The 21,715-nt window shown below is 34.5% G+C and overlaps 1 protein-coding gene across 3 annotated transcripts; it reads left to right on the top strand.

Moving 5' to 3' along the window:
- Positions 1-236: 236 nt before the first annotated feature.
- On the top strand, positions 237-17,469 carry LOC144472348 (SET domain-containing protein SmydA-8). 3 transcript variants are annotated; one of them, XR_013494413.1, is made up of 10 exons: positions 237-533; positions 5,458-5,619; positions 6,477-6,731; positions 8,141-8,395; positions 12,348-12,501; positions 13,392-13,548; positions 14,243-14,592; positions 16,164-16,264; positions 16,841-17,072; positions 17,345-17,469. XR_013494413.1 is itself a non-coding variant. In XM_078185340.1 (9 exons), the coding sequence occupies exons 2-9, from the start codon at positions 5,479-5,481 to the stop codon at positions 16,982-16,984; spliced, it is 1,557 nt and encodes a 518-aa protein (XP_078041466.1). In that variant the 5' UTR covers positions 237-533; positions 5,461-5,478; the 3' UTR covers positions 16,985-17,469. The 3 variants fall into 3 exon arrangements, 2 of the variants coding, with proteins under 2 accessions (XP_078041466.1, XP_078041465.1); XM_078185340.1 differs by having other exon boundaries at positions 5,461-5,619; positions 16,841-17,469; XM_078185339.1 differs by having other exon boundaries at positions 16,841-17,469.
- Positions 17,470-21,715: the final 4,246 nt, after the last annotated feature.

Raw genomic sequence — 21,715 nt, 5'->3', positions numbered from 1 at the left:
ACATTTAATTCACTGTAAAAAAATGAAACAATACAGATAGTTGCTACAGATACACAACGGAAATGTATCAAATAGGGACGTTAAATACACGTGATTAAGTCCTAAGCCGGCATGCATTAGCGAGTATTTGCTCTTGTCTATAAATAAACTCTATTCATGATATGAACTTCCTCCTGAGCAAACCGGTACTCGGTTAGTTACTCTTCATTTCTCTTCGAAAACGGATGATCGTCGGTTCGGATTATCGGATATTGTTTTTCTGACACTGTGCGATATGATACGTTAATGGAGCAATAATCTTCGTGACTGTTAATTATACCATTCGACGTTCTTCTGTCGTGTGAATTTTACAGAATCTGAAACTGTAATTTACGGCTTCGCCGAAACCCGACAGTGTTTCAATTGTGCCAACAGTGTATCGTGAAATTCGTCGGTTCGAATGAACTAATTACATGCTCGAATGAAGTAATTGTTCCATAAAATATTTGCAATTTGTACAACCCAGCTCGCAGTCATCTCGTTTCTACAGATAAGTATGTAACACCCGAAGTATAATTTTGTTCGGCATGGCGAAAAAGAGAAACCATTGTCAGAGGCGTTTAATAAAGAAAATGAAGACACAAGGAAATTACGTAAGATGAAACGGACTCGACTGTGCTATAATGTGCTATAATGAATCGGTAGACTATGTACGGTGTGTCTAAATATACGGTGCGAACTACAAAAGCGCGATCGTTCGTACCGGACTATAGTAAACTGTGGGATTCTCTCTGCTTTCTGGAATATTAAGTTTGAAAATCCTCTGGACACGTGCGGCTGTCTGCGATTGGCTGGCTTAACCGTTACAGATTACTTTGTCGCCTACGATCAGTGCGGCGCTGCAATTTGTATTTTTATTCGTGTGGTTTTTGGGAAAACTAATATTGAAGGTGAACAAGAAAGACCTAGACGTATGATCAGACTGCAGATTTTATACATTTATGACAATAATGAAGAATCCGAAGATATTACGATTATTAAAAAATTAAAGATATTTTCATGTAAGTTATATTCTTTACAATTCACTGAGACAAGTTTTATTTTACTCAAAGATCCGCAGCCTATATATGTAAGGTCATTGAATTAGCCCTTTGTTTAAGATTCTTAATTACACACGAATAACATAATGCACATTGTTCAATAGCCTGCCAAGAAACGAACACTTTCTGACAAGTTTAAATCGATAAATATGCACAAAAGGTTGCGTCCCGTCAAGTTTCATAAAATTTGAAAGTGTTGTAAAATTGAAAATCTTGAAACTTTTCCTTTAAATGTTATCGCGTGTTTAGTTTTCCAAATATTCAAAAACGACTATAGTTACTACTATTGCGTTGTTCGGAAATTTATTTCATTTCTCTGTAACCAAAATGAAAGACCATTTTTTATTATCTAGAGTAATATTCACTCAATAATGCATGCAAAATTAAATTAACTTCTTCAATTAGTTTGAAATGATTTATTTAGCAACTTTTTAAATTACTTCGACATTATTTATTTTATTATTTGACAGTATTTGTATAATTACTTTTAAATTATTGACTTATTTAGTTAGTTTTTAAATTATACTTTGCTATATTATCAGAGATTGTTTTTAACACACAATGCCCTTTGTTTCAACAAATGTTAAATTATTTTGTCATTTCCTACGTTTGGTGTCTTGTTATTGATATTAAAAACTATTAAAATTAGATTTTCCATTTTTGGTAACCATTCTTTTTTTCGGTTAAACCTTGTTGATAAAAAAATACCAAACATTTTAATAGGTTTACAAACTTCAATATAAAAACGAATAATAATAATTAAACTTTGTAGCAATTAAATAAATATTTTACATTTCTTTACGTCTATTAAATAAATTTTTCAAAATTGAATTTAACCAAATTATCTTCTCCAATTCATTAATTTGAATGAAAACAATTTCAATGATTTTGATTAAATTAATTTCCTAAAATTTGTATGAATTAATTGAAAATAAAACTGTAAGTGCAATCCAACACATTTAATTTTGTCAATAAGGGAACCTTCGTAGAGCGCGTTTGTCGTAGGTATCCATAAAATTTACAACGTCGATGAAGTTTTCAACAAGTTTACTACCAAATCAAAAATGAATTTTTACGATAATATATTCGGTATAATGAATTTTATGAGGATAAAAAAAATGCAAGAATGTTGTATCAATGTTCAATACCATAAAATTTAAATTTTTAACATCTGCTTAATTAAATAAATTCCATTAATTTCATGGCATTTCTGAAGCTGTTAAATTTACAGTCAAAATATCACAACTTGTAATGAAAATTTAACGCAGGTGAAACCCAGACTTAATCGAGACCTAACACACTAACTAAATAAGATAGTAATACTATAATATTTCTTTTTGCTGAATCTAACATAAATATAACCGAAACCTGACTGAATAAAACAGCAACAATATAATAGTCTCCTTTTGTATCGGATCTAACATAGACCTAGTTAAATAAAACAACAATACTATAACACATTTCTTGTTTTGGCTAGATAAAATAGTAATATTATAATAGTTCCTTTTAATTCTTAGAGGACCACAAGGATTCCAAGAGTAAATATTAGTACGTAACTGTTTATTTTAATTGTTTTAGATGTAAAATAAATAAAAATCATACGAACAAAATATAACAATATTATAGTTATTTTAAATTTTGTGAGAAATATTTCTCCCAATGGACTACAAAGTTAACACAAATTATAATTAAGTTTATTATGCAATATCTTTTATTTAATAGTTTATTATATCATAATGTCGTTATCAGGCATTTGTTTTCATTTGTCCGAATATACTTTATTATTGCACAAAATTATACTCACCGAATAACATAAAACATGTGACAAAACACAGTGATATATTATATAGGACACAATAAACTGAAATAATAATAGAGTACAGACAGCGAATGTTTTATATTGGCGCCATTTGATTCGATAGTTCTTTCTTTTTAACCGTTCTGTTTTGACATTCTGTACATAAAGTACAGATAAGGATACAAATAAATACGACAATCGCCAATTTTAAAATGGAAAAAACTGTTTCGCTCGGCCGCGAAAGAGTTAACGGATGTATTCTAGACCTAATACAGACTTATACCATAAATAACCCAATAGAAAAACAGTAGTATAATGTTTTTAAAATTTCTGTTTCGGGTCAAAACAAGACATTCAGTTTGTCACGAAAATCTTCGTAAGCCCCCTAAAATGATTTCTCTAAAAAAAATAAACAACACTTTTGTATTATATTGCATTCATTTATTAATAAGTACGATATCATTAATTAAACTAAATAAAAATTTATTGTTTTTTTAAGAATAGTTTGAACAATCAAGAGAAAACAAAATATGTATGTCACAAAACTGTTCGTATACTAAAATATAAAACTAGTAGATCTAGTTTTAGTAAATTTTTAAAACACAAGAGCTGGGATTCCCCGATAATGATTTGTTGACCACCTCAATCGTCAGACTTGAATTTTATATACCATATATGGGATTATTTGGAACAAAAAATTATAAAACATGAAATAACAGATAAACAAAGCCTTAAAACTGCTTTGGAAAAGGAATGGGAAGAAAATACGTTTGACTTTATAATTAAATTAGTCCATTCTATGCCAATAAGGATAAATGCAGTTTTAAATACAAAAGGGAGACCGACGAAATATTAATGTAACAGAAATTTACTAAATTTACTAGATTTACTACCTTCATATTTTAGTGTACGAACACTTTTGTGAACAATAAATGAATACGGTACTATAAAAGGTTGTAGTTTATTCTCTTTGGAACAATAATTGTAGGGAGTGTACGAAGACTTTTGTGACTGACTTTAATAAAGCCCTATTAAGATAAAGTAGCAATGATATGAGATGTTTTTATTATCAGACCTATGCTGGATCTAATGAGGACATCGTCGTATAAAGTTATTGTATTAAAGATGTTTCGCTTGGAACCTAGTCTATCCAAGATACCTATCCAAGATCTAACCCTGACGTAATTCATGCCTGTGTCACGGGACGTAACGGAGGAAACCCCGAAATAAAATAAAAGTTTAACGGAGGTTAAAAAATACAGCGATTAATTTTGGTACTGATAGACTGGACATTTATTGAATGAGTTGCGGGTTTACATACGTATTATCATCGAGTGGGGAGATGTTTTTTAGTGGGGATTTCCAGGAGGCCGAACGTTTGTTTTGGGAACGATGCCCGGCCACACGGGCGATGTCTTCTATTGGGAGGTCCAACCGATATCGCGAATGCGATTCCCGGCTTCCTGCTTCACACCTGACTCGCTATAATAGAAATAATATGACATCTTTTTCGTTTGGATCTAACAAGAATCTCAATAAGACCCAATACCGACCAAACTGAATAAACTAACAATGTAACAATTGGATTCGACTGAGGGTGGTTACGCTGAGGGTGTCTTTATTATTTCGGTGTGAGGTTCGACACGAAGACCCCGATATAGAGAGTCGGAGTCCCGATAGTCAGAGCCGTGACCGCGGGGTTCTCGTCTGCAGCCCAAAAGTCGGGTGACGGCGAGGAGTCGAATTCTCATCTGCCTTTACGCGTACAGGGACTCGGGTACAAGCCGGTAGACTTCTCAGTTTCGAGAAGTACGAGAGCCGTAAGTACCGCGGGGGGTGTTGTTTCTTTGTTGGAGAAAGCCAGAATGATCTTGAGTGTGTGACGTGGGTGAAATTCCTGTGGATGAGTGTGGGGAAGCAGTTATGCGTTAAGCGCTGCAGGGGGTTATGTTAGGTTGATCGTGTTCAGGGGGAATTTAGTCTTGATTTCATAGGGGATTCTGTTTCTGTCATACAGACCTATCTCACGTATCAATGGATTTTCATGATTGGTAACCGCGTATTTGGCGATGCTGGTCCGTAGTCGGCCTGGAGGGATTATGTGAGGCTTGGCATGTCCCCGTTAAAATTACTGACGTAGATGGGGGGTGGCTGAGCTCTGGGGAGTTGGGGTTGGTTTGGGGTGGTTGTGGCTTGGGTAGGGAGGAGTTTGGTGTCTGGCTCATCAATTGTTGACGTGGTCTGCGTCGGATTGTTGAGGTCCGAGAACAATGACAGAATGTCGAACCTGTTCTTCGTTGAGATGTTGGTGGTCATGGCGCCTGTGTTGTCAGAGGCGTTGTTATTTACTGTTCCTGTGACTATCTTGATTTGTTGTTCGGGGCCTTCTACATGCTTCCTCTTCTATATTGTGTGTATACTGCATAAATGATGTAAGAAAAATAAATAAATAATAAAAATTTCGGTAGTAATTAGTTAAACGACAACAAAAGCAAACTGATTTCAGCGTACCAATCAATGTTGGTATCCAATAACCTTGAACTGCTGAGATTTTAATTAAATTTTTGTTTCTGTGAAAAGAAGCTTTCGGAGGCTTGATCAATGGAATCTCAAAATGTTTGTGACATTTGCGGGGAGTTTGCGACTCGTAAGTGTAGTGCCTGTGAAAGTGTTCATTACTGTTGCAAAGAACATCAAAAGAAAGGTTGGAAGGAGCACGTTAAAATCTGCAAACCATACAAGGTAAGATTGTTATTTAATTTGAACGATGTTCTGAATAACCACACAATTAATAAATTGGTTGTAACACAATAAAATGTTTGGTTGTTGATTTCCTATTTAAACTACGAGAAACCATTTGTTGAGAATTATACAAAAATTTTTATTGTGATGTGATAAAATTAAATTTAATGTTGTAATCTCGATTATCCAAAATGGTTGTACACATATAAAATCAGAAGCATTTCTATATCGTTAATAATTATAAAACAAAAAGTCTGTTCAAATCCTTGGATCAAATGTTCATATCATAATTCTGTAATACTTTCATTTGCACAAGTTTTCTACTTAACAATTAAAAATTATTATTATTGTCATATTCGAAATCTTTTCAAAATAAATGTCTACTCATCCTTCAAACCAAGTATTTGAGAATTTATCATAAAATGCATAGTTTAAAAGTTATTCGAGGAACACAAGTTACGTAACCCTTTTTGTAGATTGCTTGTTAATTATTCCAAAAATAGTTGAAATTGGTCCGGTTTAATCAGAAGAATCTTAGCTATTTATCAATGCTGTTATCATAGAGAAAATGCGATTATTGAAATTCAAATTTTTATCACATGAGAAATTTGAAAATATGCTTAGCAAAACAGACATTCAATTTTATTAACAGGAAAATTATTATGATGAATCTTTCACAAAATGATAAGCATAATTCACGACACCGCATTGTAATGTGAACAGAATTGATATCATGAAATTACAGCCCGCAATATGTTTTCTGTTTCTCTGCAATATGAATTTGTTCCTCTTCTACAATTTCTGAACTCAAAATTGTTTTCAATGCTTGAAATTTATCAGAGAATTTAATTTCGAAGTTAACAGAGGACTCGATTTTGGGTCGCCATTATGTGGCCACAAGAAACATCAAAGGCGGAGAAATCATTATCAAAGAGGAGCAGCCTCTGTTCACTGGTCCCATGTTCAATTCGGTTCCCGTGTGTTTGGGATGCTTTGTCGCATTGCAGAAAGATAGTGCTGTACCTTGTACAAAATGCGGATGGCCTCTTTGTTCGAGCTGTAAGCAGCATGGACTGGAGTGTGATTTCACTTCGTCGCGCAGAACTGAAAAGGTGACTATTGCTATAAACATACATTATATAATACAGACATTCCAGACAATGCTATTTTTTGTCTCCGGGTCTGGATTAACGACTCTGTAGAAAATGCCATTTTAAGATCTGTACAGTCATTGCATCTTATATAGGCTTTTCTGTCTCAAATTTGTGAGATCCTAAAATATGTTAATGCGCATAAATATGTTACGCGCAAATAAATTATGCAAATAAATTATGCGCAGATGTAAAAAACATAGATAAAAATGAATAAAACGACAATACGAACTGAATACATATGTGTTCTATAATAAATAATATTACATTGCATAATAAAACAATGTCTCTATTAGTATTGACTACTACTAATGCTACAGAGAGATGGTGTTGCAAAATAATACATAAAATACATGAAAAGATACATAAAAATAAATATTAAATTTAAAATGTTGTGAACTGATACTATTTGACAAGACCTAAAAGGATTATTAATATTGTGAAGCTTATTTTAATAACACTGTAACTACTTCTCTATAAGAAAAAAATGTGTGAAACTATTCCCACATATCATCTTTCATTATGTATTGCAAATAATGACACAACTGTCTATAAAAATATTGTAATTACACTTTATATCGCATTTCTGTAATACATGTTTCATGAATACTAATTCCACTATTTAAATGTCGAATACAGTTATTGCCTCCATACAAAATTCAGCATCGCAGCCTACGTATTCCGTACACTGTACGTAACCTCCAACGCAATCTCTACATTGCTGTAGACCGTTGTAAATACAATAACTCCTCTAAAAGTAAAATAAGACAGAATTGATCGTACCTTATCCATTCATTAATATACAGGATGTTTCAAAATTATACATACTCCGGGAAATGGGGGGTACCTGAGGTCATTTCAAGTAACCTTTTCATTTGCCGAAATGCAATCCGCGGCTTTGTTAACGAGTTATTAACGAATAAAGTTGGCTGCGCAAGGACGATTTTTCGTGCTGCTGCGCATGCGAGCAGAGCCGGCTTTATATTTTTGTAATGTTTAAACAAAGACTTAACAAAATTACATGTTTCTGCATATCTATATTACAATTAATAGATAATAGAAATGTACAAATGTAGCTTGCTTTTAGCTTGAATGTTTTTTTTTGTTTAAATATCAGTAAAAATGTATACTTTACTTCGACTTTATAATTATTTACAGCATTACAGGTAATTCACTTTAACTGACACACGCTATATATTTAAAGAAAAACATTATATTTGTATATTTCTATATTAGAAATAATAAAAAAAGGTATACAAATATAGCTTTTTCTTTGGTTTTCGTTTAATTGTCAATGACAATGTAAAAGTTATTTTCAGCCTATAATTACACACGCCACAGTAATTATCGTTCTTTGTTCGATATTGCAGGTATCGATCACAGAGTTTGGCTTCCCGCACCCAAGTTACGAATGTATAAATGTTATAAAAACATTGTCTATGAAACATGCCAATCCAGAAGCATATAAAAAATTGTTGTCGCTCGAGAGTCACACCGATGATATTATTGAAAAGCAGAGCTTCACTTTCGAGGAGACATTAAAAATTATGAGTTTCATCAGAAGGTTTTTCAAATCGGACGACATTGCCGACGAAGAAATTACAAGAATCGTTGGAATCCTGCAGGTACGAGATTTTAGTTTTTATGCTATGCATAGGAAATTAATAATTTCAAAATAGAAAAAACAATTTATTTACTACTAAATTTGTTATTAAAATTAATTGGAGGCTGCTGAAAGCAATGTCTATACAGACAACCTGATACTGTTAGTATTATCGGACACCAATTGTCCGAAGTATTTTATCCACATTTTGAAGTAACACTCGTAAAATGAATGATATTACAGTAGAACTTCGATTATCGAAATTCATAATCAATTTCTTTTTATTTTTTATACATTATTAATACTGTAGGGGAAGGGAATGTCGATGATCGTAATAAATTTTGAATGAGGGTTATCTAGGATTTCTAGGACAAAAGGAGATATATTCTGATTAGAGAATTTAGAGTTACAGAATTAACTTTGACCAATTTCCTTGCTAACATCTAGTGAAGAACAACGAAAACTAATTTGATCAAAACAGACTACTATTATCAGACGAACAGCTTCCTTGGACGTCCTCACCCAATAGGACTAAACTACGGTGCAAGGTCATCGTATCCGTGTGTCCGGAAGACGGCTTGCCTTCATGGCTGTCCTCTCCATGCATCCAGAGAGACGTCCAGAAGTAACCCGTGCCCTCTCCTGCTCAAGCGGGCGAGCGTGTCGTTACCTCGTCCTCTCCCGGCTACCGGTCGTAAAATTTTTTCCAAATGTAGCAGTTAATTCTTGCTCTTTTGCCAAGGGATATTTGTAACTATTTACATAAATGGGAGAGGGCTTGATTACCATGACCTCCTTATGTATACATATTGTTATTTACCGAAGAGTCAGTAACCTCAGGATTTAAAGGCACATGTGAGCCATTGCCAGCCCGTGTTTTGTTTTGGGATACATTGGCATCAACCATCAGAGGGGAACTCCAACGGATCACCCGTGTTATGGTCTGACGAAACGCCGGGATCGTTGACATCGGATAAGAACGTGGAGAAAAAATCAAAACGGTTCTTGAAACGAATGTCTTTCATTACCGCAATATTGTTATTGTTATATTATTGCTTGAAAGTCTCTGAGGAGGGAACCGCGGGATTTTTCCTCCTATGGAGGCTATCAGCGTACGGAGAAAGGACACTGGCCTTATTATTCAATGTACGGTTGATTAAAACCAAAGGAAAGCCTGGTTGGGATTTGGAGGTACCCGCGTCTGACATGCTGGGTCTCGTAATGTTTGAACCATTTGAACTTTTTGCGCACAGCTATTTGCGAGGTGTTCGAGTCGTCACAGTAATGAATAATATTGTATCTTAGAAATAATTCTAGCATTTACGATCGCATTTCATAAAGATAAAGTTCAAGATATGCATTTGCAATGGGGCTAGTAGTTTGAATAAAACCTATGAAATACTTGGATGTCTATAAGGTACCCAGTAGGGAATTATTTCCTGGATACTGGGAAATAAAAGAACAAGAAAATAAAATCCAATACAACTGATAATGCGACGAAAATTCTAATCTGATGAAGAAATTATTTTTATTCTAGGGTTGAGATTATCTTTTATAGCCCATAATTCAATATTTAAGTAAATCAAACTTTGCATTTTGATTACTTTCTATGTTAGATTTTTACCTTGAAATAAAAATATTAATAGATCAACATTTTCTCGCAACAAAGTATGTATTGCGTTTTTCCTAATAATATTGGATTTGGAAATAAAATTACAACTTGCATTGGAAATATGATCAATAATATATCACTGTTAACTGTCGAAAATGAATATGTACATAACCAATAAATTTTCAAGTGATCGATCTCACCAAAGCCTTTGACACTGTTTGGTCTGAGGCCCTACTCTATAAATTACACGGTATTGGACTCCCCATCTCTTTCATCAGACTGGTCAAATCATACCTGACAAACAGGCACATATTTGTATCCTTCACAGGCTCCTCATCAGACTTCCTAATAGTTCACGTCGGTGTCCCTCAAGAGGATGCAGACAGCACCCCCTTCATCTCCGCCTCATGGTCCAAATTCACCCTACATAAAAGATTGCAGAGCTACTTAAGTCAAGTAGCTTCATACTTTCAAGCCTAGAAACTCCAACTCAACCCTAAGAAGACTTACGCCATCTGCTTCCCCAAGAAGGGAGAATCCCCTATCACCCCCCACCTTAAATAACTATCCTATAGACTATTCCCCCCCGGTAACCTACCTCGTAATCATCTTTGACTCTAAACTCAACTGGTCCCCCGCCGCAAAGACTCCTGAAAACCAGAAAGGCAGTCACCTCCATCCACTCCCTTATTTCCCATGATTCCAAACTTAATAGACTACTTAGACTAACCATTTACAAAGTCTGCTTAAGACCGGTCCTCTTACGGCGCCCAGGTTTGGTGTGTCGCCTCTAAAACTACTCTCAAAAGTTCGAGTCCTACAGAACAAGATCCTAAAAATCATCACAGGCAAACAGCCACGATATCAAACGTATGAACTTCTTGCCGAAACCCACATGGACCAGATACTCGCTTACCTAAACGGCATTATCACCAAATACGCGGTTGTCAATCATGAAAACCCACTGATACGTGAGACAGGTCACTATGACAGAGATGGAATACCCTATAAAATCAAGGCCAAATTCCCCCTGGACACGACCAACCTGCAATAACCACCTGAAGTGCTCAACGCACCACACCTTTCCCGCACTCACCCCCGGCATCTCTCCTACATCATACTAGTTCTCTCTGATTTTTCTCAACAGAGAAAGCAACGGTTCAAGTAGGGGTTTTCTCTGAAAAATTTTTCACCACAAGAAAATGACGTAATTTAATCCAACTTCATATAGGTAATACAACCTGTAAACCCCTCTTAATCCTAACCGGTAAGAAGGCCACAGCTTTCAGGTACAGTTTTATATCTCACAGAAAATCTTCCAAAAAAAAAGAATCGAAATCAGAAGTTTTTTGTGAAAGCTTGCGAGTAGACGTTATACTTTTGCGGTACTTATGGCTCTCGTATGCGAACAAGCAACCGTCCGTCCCACGACCCAAGAAACCGAAAAGTCCACTGACTGGTACCTGAGTCCCTGTATGCGTAGAGGCAAGTGAGAATTCGGCTGCTCACCGTCACCCGACCTTTGGGCAGCAGACGAGACCCCCATGGTCACGGCTCTGATCATCCTTCCTATCAACCGCGTGTACAAATTCACGTGTCACCGTGCTATATCGGAGTCCTCGTGTCGAACCTCACTCCTAACTAATAACGACACCCTGAGCGTCACCAACACTCAGTTAAAACCCAAGTGTGTTACAAATTGGCGCCCAACGTGGGACCACGACGGAAATCATAAGTTGTGTCACAACTTTCATTTAACAGTATACAGGGTGTTTCTAAATTATACATACTCCGGGAAATGGGGGGTTCCTGAGGTCATTTCAAGTAACCTTTTCCTTTGCCGAAATGCAATCCGCGGCTTTGTTAACGAGATATTAACGAATAAAGTTGGCTGCGCACGGAAGATTTTTCGTGCTGCTGAACATGCGAGCAGGGCCGGCTGAAGCACGTCTCGCTGACAGGAGAGACACGTATCGCCTCTGAGCTGCGTTCGATCATCGAACAAGAATTTCATGAATTTCTTATTAATTTCAAAAATTTCACAGATATTATTAATGAAAAACTTACCAATTCAGCTCATATAGTAGAGATATACCCTCCCTATACTTGTATTCTTACTTTTGTTTCCCGTTTGTGAGAAAAGCGGGGGTGCACTCACATTACGATTTTTTCTAATTGTAATATCAGGTAATTACACGAGTGTCCGCTACGCCTTCTTTTCTAGGGTTTTTTGTGTCTCCTTTTCTACCAATTCGTTCGCGACTACAAGTTTTACGGTCACGAGTCGATTATGGGACAGCCGTGGGCTGGCTGGCCTCTGTCCGCGGGAAAACGCAATTCGAACCAATTAATAAATTTACAGGTTAACGGGCACGAAGTTCCACTTACAGAACCTCCGCACCTTGCAGTTTACGAGTTGGGATCATTAATCGAGCATAATTGCAAAGCAAACTGTTCGAAAAGTTTCACGGATGAAGGTGGTTTGATTATTCACACAGCGACGCCTATAGCAAAAGGTAAATTGCCATTTATTTAAATAATTTCAATACAAGATGTCCCAAACCTGCGATCTTAGCAATCTTTAATTATTTATAACTCACGTCAATGTCAACAGTTTTCGATGAAAATTTTAAAACTCATCTATGTTAATACCCTTCCAGAAGTAGGATAAACGCGTTTTCTTTATTGGCAGAAATGATCCCTCCCTATTGCTCAATTTCCAGTGCTCTTGCGTTTTAATAATATCCCGATTTTTATATACGATTTTCCTTTTTCGCGGTGATAAATAACAAGTTGACGTACATTAAACGAGGTATTATTCCCTTTACGTGACATAATATGTGCAACACGAACAAGATTTGAAGTCAAACTAATTCTATGAAATAGTGCTTACATCATATATTTACAAACATTGCCATCAAGCACTTAAACTACAAAGCGTATGGAATGTCCGAATATTTTTGCGACGTCGAGATTAAGCACTAGTTCATTTAATATCAATTAACAATAAAATTATACAAATTATGTAAATAAAACTTATGTTTGTAGAATGTAAAGTAAGTGTTCCGACTTATTAAAAAATTATAAATTCATTAATTCAACAAACAGTAAAGATACGGAGTAAAAATTTCTCAAATACGATGGTGTCCGAATACACACTGTACGCGTCATCGCTTTTCCAGCCTTCCAAACATTTTTCAAACACTGAAGGAGGTGTAGCTTTCTACTTCTTCCACGATTTCTTTTTTATAGCTTCAATGAATTCAAAACGCTTTTCTCGAAATGGTAGTTTGAATTATAAAGTGACACAGAACTATGTTTGTCCAATACATGATCTGTGAAATTTGTTGAGTTTTTCCTTTCAAAATTTAAATAATTGGGTTTGTTATTATGTTCTATGTTTCAGGAGATCATATTTCCATCTGCTACACAGATGCATTATGGGGTACTGTAAATAGGAATCACTATCTCTACCATACAAAATTTTTTTATTGCAACTGCGACAGATGCAAGGACCCTTCTGAATTCGGCGTAATGTTTAACGCTTTGAAATGCAATAAAATGTAAGATACTAAGTGACTTTTGGAACTATTGTTTAATTATACAGGCTGTTTAATTAAACAGGCAAAAAATATTACATATGGAATTTGATTGACATTAAGAGTAGTTCCTTTTCAAGGTTATTTTTTCTTTTTTTGGTGGTTTCAAGGTCATCGATGCAGATTGGCATATGAATGCATATTTATTTTATTGCATTATATAGTTGACGTTACAATATATTCAGACGTGTATATTGACTTGACCTGAAAATAATATTATATGTATATGTCTCAGTGTATTTTAATTTCAGAAATAAAAAAATGAACTTGTATGCAATTGATTTTGAAAACACGGAAAAAAGAACACTGAGAAAGAATTATAGTTGCATAATATTCTCTCTCGCTTATGCGTTATCAAAACGTTTAAGACAGAAACAGAAAAGTTGGTCATTGATAGTGAAATTTATCAAACGTTTTACAAATAATTAATTAGTAATTTATGGAAAATAAAAATTGTTTACCTAAATTACAAGACATAGGAAGCAAGCGTAAATATTTTTCTGTCTTTAATCATTTTAATCAGTTCAAACTGATGTATCAACAATCTTAGTTTCTTTTAATATTTTGACCGTTTGAAATTATACCTACTCATTTTTGCCATAAATGCATAAAATGCGCAGTCTAGTTATCAGTTAACTAATTGTCGATTTATTTGTAGAGGTTGTTCTGGATACGTTTTGCCAAAAACATTCCTCGGAACAGAACCAAAACCTTACATATGTGGAACGTGTAAATCATCGATGAACCATGAAGAGGTGGAACAGATTTTGGAAAGGGTTGGCATAGAACTTTCGAGAACAAAGAAAAATGACATCGTCGCGTGCCACGAATTTCTACAACGTTATAGGGACACTCTGCACCCTAATCATTTTTACAATGTCGACATTATTATTGCTTTGTTTCAAATGATTGGGCAACAAGGTGCAGAAACGATTACTGATAATCTTCTGATGGAAAAAATCGAACTATGCAAGAAGCTTGACAATTTACTCCGAATCATCGCACCTGGTAACTTAACACTCTTATGATATCTAATTAGAATAGCCACCATTGCTGTGAATCTGTCGTTCCTCGCAAAAAGTATTAGTACTACACTGCGGATCTTCATGAAAAATATTAATTATCTGCATTAATTGCAAGATGTAATTGTTACGAATTCAATTATTACAAATAGTGATCGGATTGATACCAAATCGATACTTGTCGATATCAGTCTGCAAAATTTGATAGTATCTAAGATGTAGGTATCATAAGTATCGATACCTTTTCGATACCTTAAAAAAGCATCGATACCGGTTTGATACCTTACAAAGGTACTAATAAAATAAAATATTAATCCATGAGAATTTTAATACCTTTATACCTTTCTTTTTATCTGATATTAAAAGTTATTAACATAATAATAGCAATAATATTAAACTAAAGTTTTCATTTTTCACCTTCAAACTATGCAAGTAATGCATTACAATTTTTATCGAATTAGAGCTGCTTAACTAAAAATATACATATTTAATTGGAAATACGATATTCGGATGACCGAAAATTTACAAGAAGGAATATTCATATGTTTCAATTATATGTATATGATTTCATTTCAAAATTTGGAATAATGAAATGACAGGCAATTGTTATAAAGGTGTTAGTGTTTATGTTCGTGCAAATATCCATAGTTATGCATACTTTTTTAACTTTGAATAATTTTTTCTTTATTTATTTCCTACAAGGTACAACATATTTGGAGTCCAAGTACTTTATTAACCCTTTGACTACTGTTGGCGCCTATTGGCGTCGGACACATGTTGGCTTCCTGGTGCTGTAGGCGCCAATAGGCGTCCAAATCAAATTTCGCCTGTTTCGCCGTTTATTATTAAATTCGATTATTAAATATTGTAAAAAAGAATCTTAAAATCAATGTTCACTTCGAGCAATGTTGGTTTAATGTAATAGAATACGGTATATTGAATATTTTAATATATTTCCTCGGAAATACGTGTCTGACGAAAAACTTCGCCGTGCTTAGTGGACGTCGCAAGTGAATTCGTACGGTACCGTACGGACGGTGCGTGCCAAAGTCTGCCGTAACCAAAGGGTTAATTGTCTGAAACCTATCGAAAATGACTGAAAATCTGTTATAATTAAATTTAAAGTTAGCAGTTATTGTCGGTATAGGGTTGTGGTAATTGTACTATTTTCCTAGTCGTTGTTAAAAATACGGCGACTAAATGCTGTTAAGGTTCTCTATAAAATACACGTAAAAAGACAAGTAGCGTGCAGTACCACAGGTAGTGGAAAATCTTGATTAGATGACCGAGATGGTACACATCGACAAGTCTGCTACAAACCCAAGTATTAAACGAGTATAGATACTTTTGTCAAGTATGAAACAGGTATTGATAGCTCTACTGACGTATCAAATAAATATCGATACATCCGATCGAGTACTTTGGTATTAAATTGTTCGAATATCGTCAATGGTATCAGTATTGATTCGATCACTAATTACATGAACATTTTATTAATTCTACAAGTCAATTATGTATATCACAGACCTAAATCATGTTTAAATATGTTATTATCAGCTGAAAATCGACTTCGAGGGCTTCTTCTTTTCGAGATTCACGTAGCCCTTGCAGAATTTACGAAGAGGCACATAGAAGAAGACACTTTAATGTTACTAATGGTAAGCGTTTTACTATACCATAGACGAATAAATTATATTTTAGTTAAAAAATCAACCTGGTTGTTATATGCACATCTATGTATACTCTTTCTAGAGTATTTCCCAATAGTACTTGCAACATAACTTTGTGATTTTCAAGAGATCGTTTATTACACCATCGGAAGCAGTGTACAGGAAATGTGTATTCAGGAAAAGTCGCTACGCAAGAAGTGGAATGGCGACGTACGCGCAAGGGAGTCTTGCACAGTGGCGTGGTGGAATTCTGGATGAACATTATAGTTCTGAAATGTGTTTGCAACGCATCGTCGAGTCTTTGTCTAATCATAGATAGATGCACCATGTGACTGTACCGGACTCCTGGCGCATGCTTCACTCATCCCACTCTTACTATAATACTATAGTGCTTACATAGTTTAAAGAATATCTTATTCTAAGATAGACCTAATTGTATTACATAATTTAAACAAATATTATTAATTCATATAAATTAAAATATTAGTGTAAAATTTAATTTTAAATAGACGAGGATACCATTATCGTACGTTGTTTCTGTTATTTCTCTTCATCTTTTTACAGGAATCAAAGAAGTGTTTACTTGAATCTTATGAACTATTGAAATATGAACCGAAAGTACTACCAGAAGGAATGATTGCGTACCAAATTAATTACAACTTAGAAAAAATGAATGCAGTTTTAGAACATCTTAATATCAAATCCTGAAACAACAATTCACAGCAATCTAAGAATAATTTAAATTCTTATGCCACTTTCTATACATTTATTTACATCGTTTAGAGTCCGGACAAAGGTATGAGAAAATACCTTTTGGTTTGAAACGATCACAATTTTCAAATTGAAATAATGAGTCATAATAGATCACTATGTATGTTTAAATCAATACTATTAAAAGATTGTTACAAATATAAGCGTTCTACATATATCTTATATTATACATACGTATTATACAATTCCCAATAGAATTTTATTTTGGGTGATTGCAGCAAAACATTAAACATATTGAAATGTATTTGTAAATTGATCTTTCCTATAAAGTAATTTTAAAACTGATTCTTATTTCAGGAACTTTGACACAAATATAGATCAGAAAAATAAAATCGTAGAAATAATTGATATAAGAAGAATGTTCTTAAAGATCGTATTATTATGATTGTAAGGATATAAAATGATGTTCCAATTAATAAATTATAAATCAGTTTTAAGAAATGGCTTTCTACTTCTTTTTCTCGTTCACAGTTACCGTTGCTCCTCTATATGTATAAGTTGTCGCTCTTGACTTTCCAATAACTGATTACTCTCAATTGTATGCTCGTATGCTCATTCTAAACATTACGAAAATTCTTACCCGTTTGTTTATTCATATAAAGTTTTCATTTTATAAAATTAGTGAGAAAAGTTAAATTGTCTTTAGGTGTTGATATGGAATCAAAAAAACAGCATTTTGTTTTTTATTATTTTTATTATTAAAAAGGTAAGAACACTGTTCATGTAAGTAGAAAAGTGTGTAACATGTATAGAGAAACTGATGTTTCTATTTGAATGCTGTTTCTAATTTTTTGGTGGAAGACCTAAGAAACAATTGCACAGAATCGCATAAAAACTTTTACAAATGAGCTTTGAAATGTCGGCTGTCAAAAAATATGGTGACAATACCGTGTAAAAATAAATTGACTTTTTAAAAGTAAACTAAATAATTGAACATACAACCCGCTATATCAACGATGTATCATAATTATAATATTTTTAGTTTTCCAATTTTGTTACATTAACAATTCACAAAAATTTTGTTCGAAATCTATCTCCCATTATCTCCAAATATAATTATATTGCACTACGTTTATTTCTAATAATAATTTACATAACTTACCGTACAGTAATCATAAGTCACTTCTCTAATAAAATACACTTCTGGAAACTCATTTGACGAATGTGAGTAGTATTCGGTCTAACTATCTTTGGAAATTTAATCGATATCTTTTAAGAACCTCAAGATAATTGACCACGTCTCTTATACCGATACAAATTTGTCGATGAAACAAATACCAAATCTTCTTTGAATATTAGGAAAAAGAAGAAAAAAAGTTCTGGAATCATTATTATGTATGGCTATCTCGCAGTAAGTGCGACAATAATTAACGCATTGTGACGACTACCTCCGCCATTCGCCAACAGATGGATTCCTTCCCGGCTAGTACCTAAAAAACGTCCCGATTTGTATATATCGAAACCGTCCTTACCCTTATCTCTGTCTAAGGCAGGGCCCGCTAGAACGCCTTACTGGCGAGTCCCCTAGCGGGTCCGGGACGAAACAGTCTGCCCTCTCTTTTCCCGCTCCTCGCTCCTCCAAAATTCCAATTTTCACAGCGCGCCACAGAAGTATACCAAACTGAATAAGAATTTTGTGTCGCTTACCCAGTACAACGGAGTGTAAGTAATATTATTTCTACTTTTACCTATACTAATTTTCTAACAAATAGATTCAAAGGGCAACAACAACTTAACCGAAGTAACATAATCTAATACATCTTCCTTCGAGATTATTGTGTAAAAGTAAATTGTTTAGATTCAGTCACAGTAGAATCACAAAAGCACCTACAATAAGCCTCGGATAAATATGTATACATGATATTCTCAAAGTCCTATATGTTATATCTCAAAGTTCATTTAAAGTGACTCTTTTCTTAACGCAAATGCATTCTGTAGGTTTGTTTATGAATTATTAATGAAAAACACTGACCAATGAAAGGCGAAACGAGCTGCACGACGTAGCTGAACTAATGGGCGGAATTGGACTTCACCCGCAAAATAGCAACTGCGTCACGCCTGTGGCAAAGCCGAAATTCATTCACTGTACTCGCCCTTTGATTGGTTCATATTTTTCATTAATAATAAAGTTGATTATTGCATTTCCACCATGGACAGAGATACTCCAAATGACTTCAGGAACCATTCATTTCTCGATTGCAAGTAACTTTTGAGAGACCCTTAATATGTATATGGTATCGAAACCGTTCCAACTAAAAGTCACTTCTTTCGTCATTCTGTCGCGGAGCATAGTCGTCGCAAAAAAATGGGAAAAAAATCGTGATATCGAAGCGAATCCTTCTATATTCCATAAATAAGTATCAACTACATTGTATGTTTCGGTACAAAAGATTGTTGTCTTTGCAGCGTGGAGAGTATTCGTACGTATTCGTTCACAAACGTTCCGCGGAAACGAAAGGAAGGAAACTATGCGATAAGAATGGTGCTTTTCCAGCATTCCGTGCCGACGTACGACTGATTATATTTGCAACACATTTACTGGTCTTGTGGAGCTCCCTGTTTCTGTATATATAGATAAATCGCCATCTTGCGCGAAAGAAACCGTAAAAATATGCCAGATGACATTTCATGAAATACTTCGCTACGTGCTACTTATTATATTCGTTTCTTACATAGTTATATCTGTAAATAGCAAATAAATAAATATCCGGCTACTCTCGTAGATCGCATAACACTGTTCGGTCTTTTGTAGTGTCACGGTCTCCGTAGTTCTCATAGCGTCGCGATGCCCATGGCGTCACAACCTTTGTCGCGCAGGCAGTAACGTTACGTTACGTTAGCAGTTACGTTACTAAGTACATATATCGTTACGTCGCGCTCACTATTGTGTCATAGTCTCTATATCGTTGTACTCGTTGTAGCACTCGTCATGGTGTCGCCCTATTAGTGTTGTTGTGGATTTCCTGAAATGTCCTGTAATTTCATCCATAACGTCACGGATAAAGTCACGTGACATTTGAATAAATTTACAGCGACAATGGTCTTTATACTGTCATAGCTGCATAATGTCACGCTTATGTTAACGTTGCAGACACGATACTGTCGCGGTCATCGTTATGACATAAACTGTATACCGCAGCGGTTTCCGTAACGTGACACTTGCGTTAATGTCGTGGTTATTATACCGTCGTGATTACCATTACGTCACATTCTCTACACCGTTGTAGTCTCTATAACAACACAATACCCTAGCATTACATTTATTATAGCATCGTAATTGCTTTCACATCAAAGCCTTCATAGCGTTGTATAGTCATTATGTCCCGGACATATCGACGCTCTATCCATAACTCCTGGCTTTCGTATCATCACGATCGTCGTAACGTCACGGCCTACATAGTATTGCGATCAATGCGATTTTTGTAGTATCGCAGAACTCATGACGTCGCCATCTCAATCGTTGTTCTTATACCGTTACGATCAACTGGACGTTACACGCTCCACAACGTTGCGATCACTATAGCGTTACTCATATCATAAAGGTGCGGTCTCAATAGTCTCAATATGGTACCACCGCGGTGTCTGAAGCATTACCTTGGCGATAACTTTGCTGTCACTGTAGCGCGTAATTGCCTTTACGTCATCGACCCAGTAGTGTCGCGATTACTGCAATTTCCACAGTGTCCAAGTTCCCATAATGTCACAAACTCCGCGGTGGTCTCTATACCGCTGCGTTCACCATACTTCGCGATCACACTAACATCGCATTTGCCGTTACGTTAAATTCGCTAAATGACGCTTGTCTCTGTATATTACCAATCACCGATACATGAGCCATTCACTGCACAAATTGATTAACTCCATAAAATAAAAATTGGAATAACACCATGAAGTAATGTATATTATTTTCTAAAATTCTCTTCATAACTTTCATCTAACGTTATATAAATTTATAAGAAAAAATAGGCAAAAGGTAATCGTTAGTAATGTTACCATTTTTATGTTACTGGCAGAGTTAATAATTGATTCGGCAAGTGAAAATATTAGTAAATTTAATTTTAGTGTTTAAAATTTTAAGTTTACAACACAGAAAAAGATAATTATGAGATATTTTTATCACAGATTTTTCATAAAAATGTATATTAATGGTTCTGTTATAATATATTATTATTTGTTAAAACCACTGACAAATTGAAATAATTATTTATAACAATTCGAATCAAAATGCGATCTGAAAGTGATGTTGAAAAGGCTGAAAAATATGTAGTCTTGTAAGACTGGCAAACTACACAGTAAAAGTTCAAATACACCAAATTAAACTTTATTCTTGATTAGAATTAATTTTACTTCACAGTAGAAGTTAAAATATAGCAAATTAAACTTTATTCTTAGTAATAATTAATTTGACTTCAATAATACTTAATTCTGCGATGACTAGATTGTGACTGACTAATTTCTTTTACTTAAATTCTGACAAGACGGTACTAAAAAATTCACCGTTATCATTTATGGTTTGGTCGTACATTTCGAAATAAATCATTTATCATTTAGTGGTCAACAAATGTTTGTCGTGTAATAGAATTAATCTTAATTATCGGGAAAAGTTATTGTAAATATAAAAAGTTATCACTACACCAAGCACATTGACACTAAAACTTAATTTAAAAA

Source organism: Augochlora pura, chromosome 7 (genome assembly GCF_028453695.1).
Source record: "Augochlora pura isolate Apur16 chromosome 7, APUR_v2.2.1, whole genome shotgun sequence".
In the NCBI taxonomy this organism is placed as follows: Eukaryota; Metazoa; Arthropoda; class Insecta; order Hymenoptera; family Halictidae; genus Augochlora; species Augochlora pura.
The sequence above is the reverse complement of the archived record's forward strand: the minus strand, read 5'-3'. Positions and strand labels throughout refer to the sequence as shown.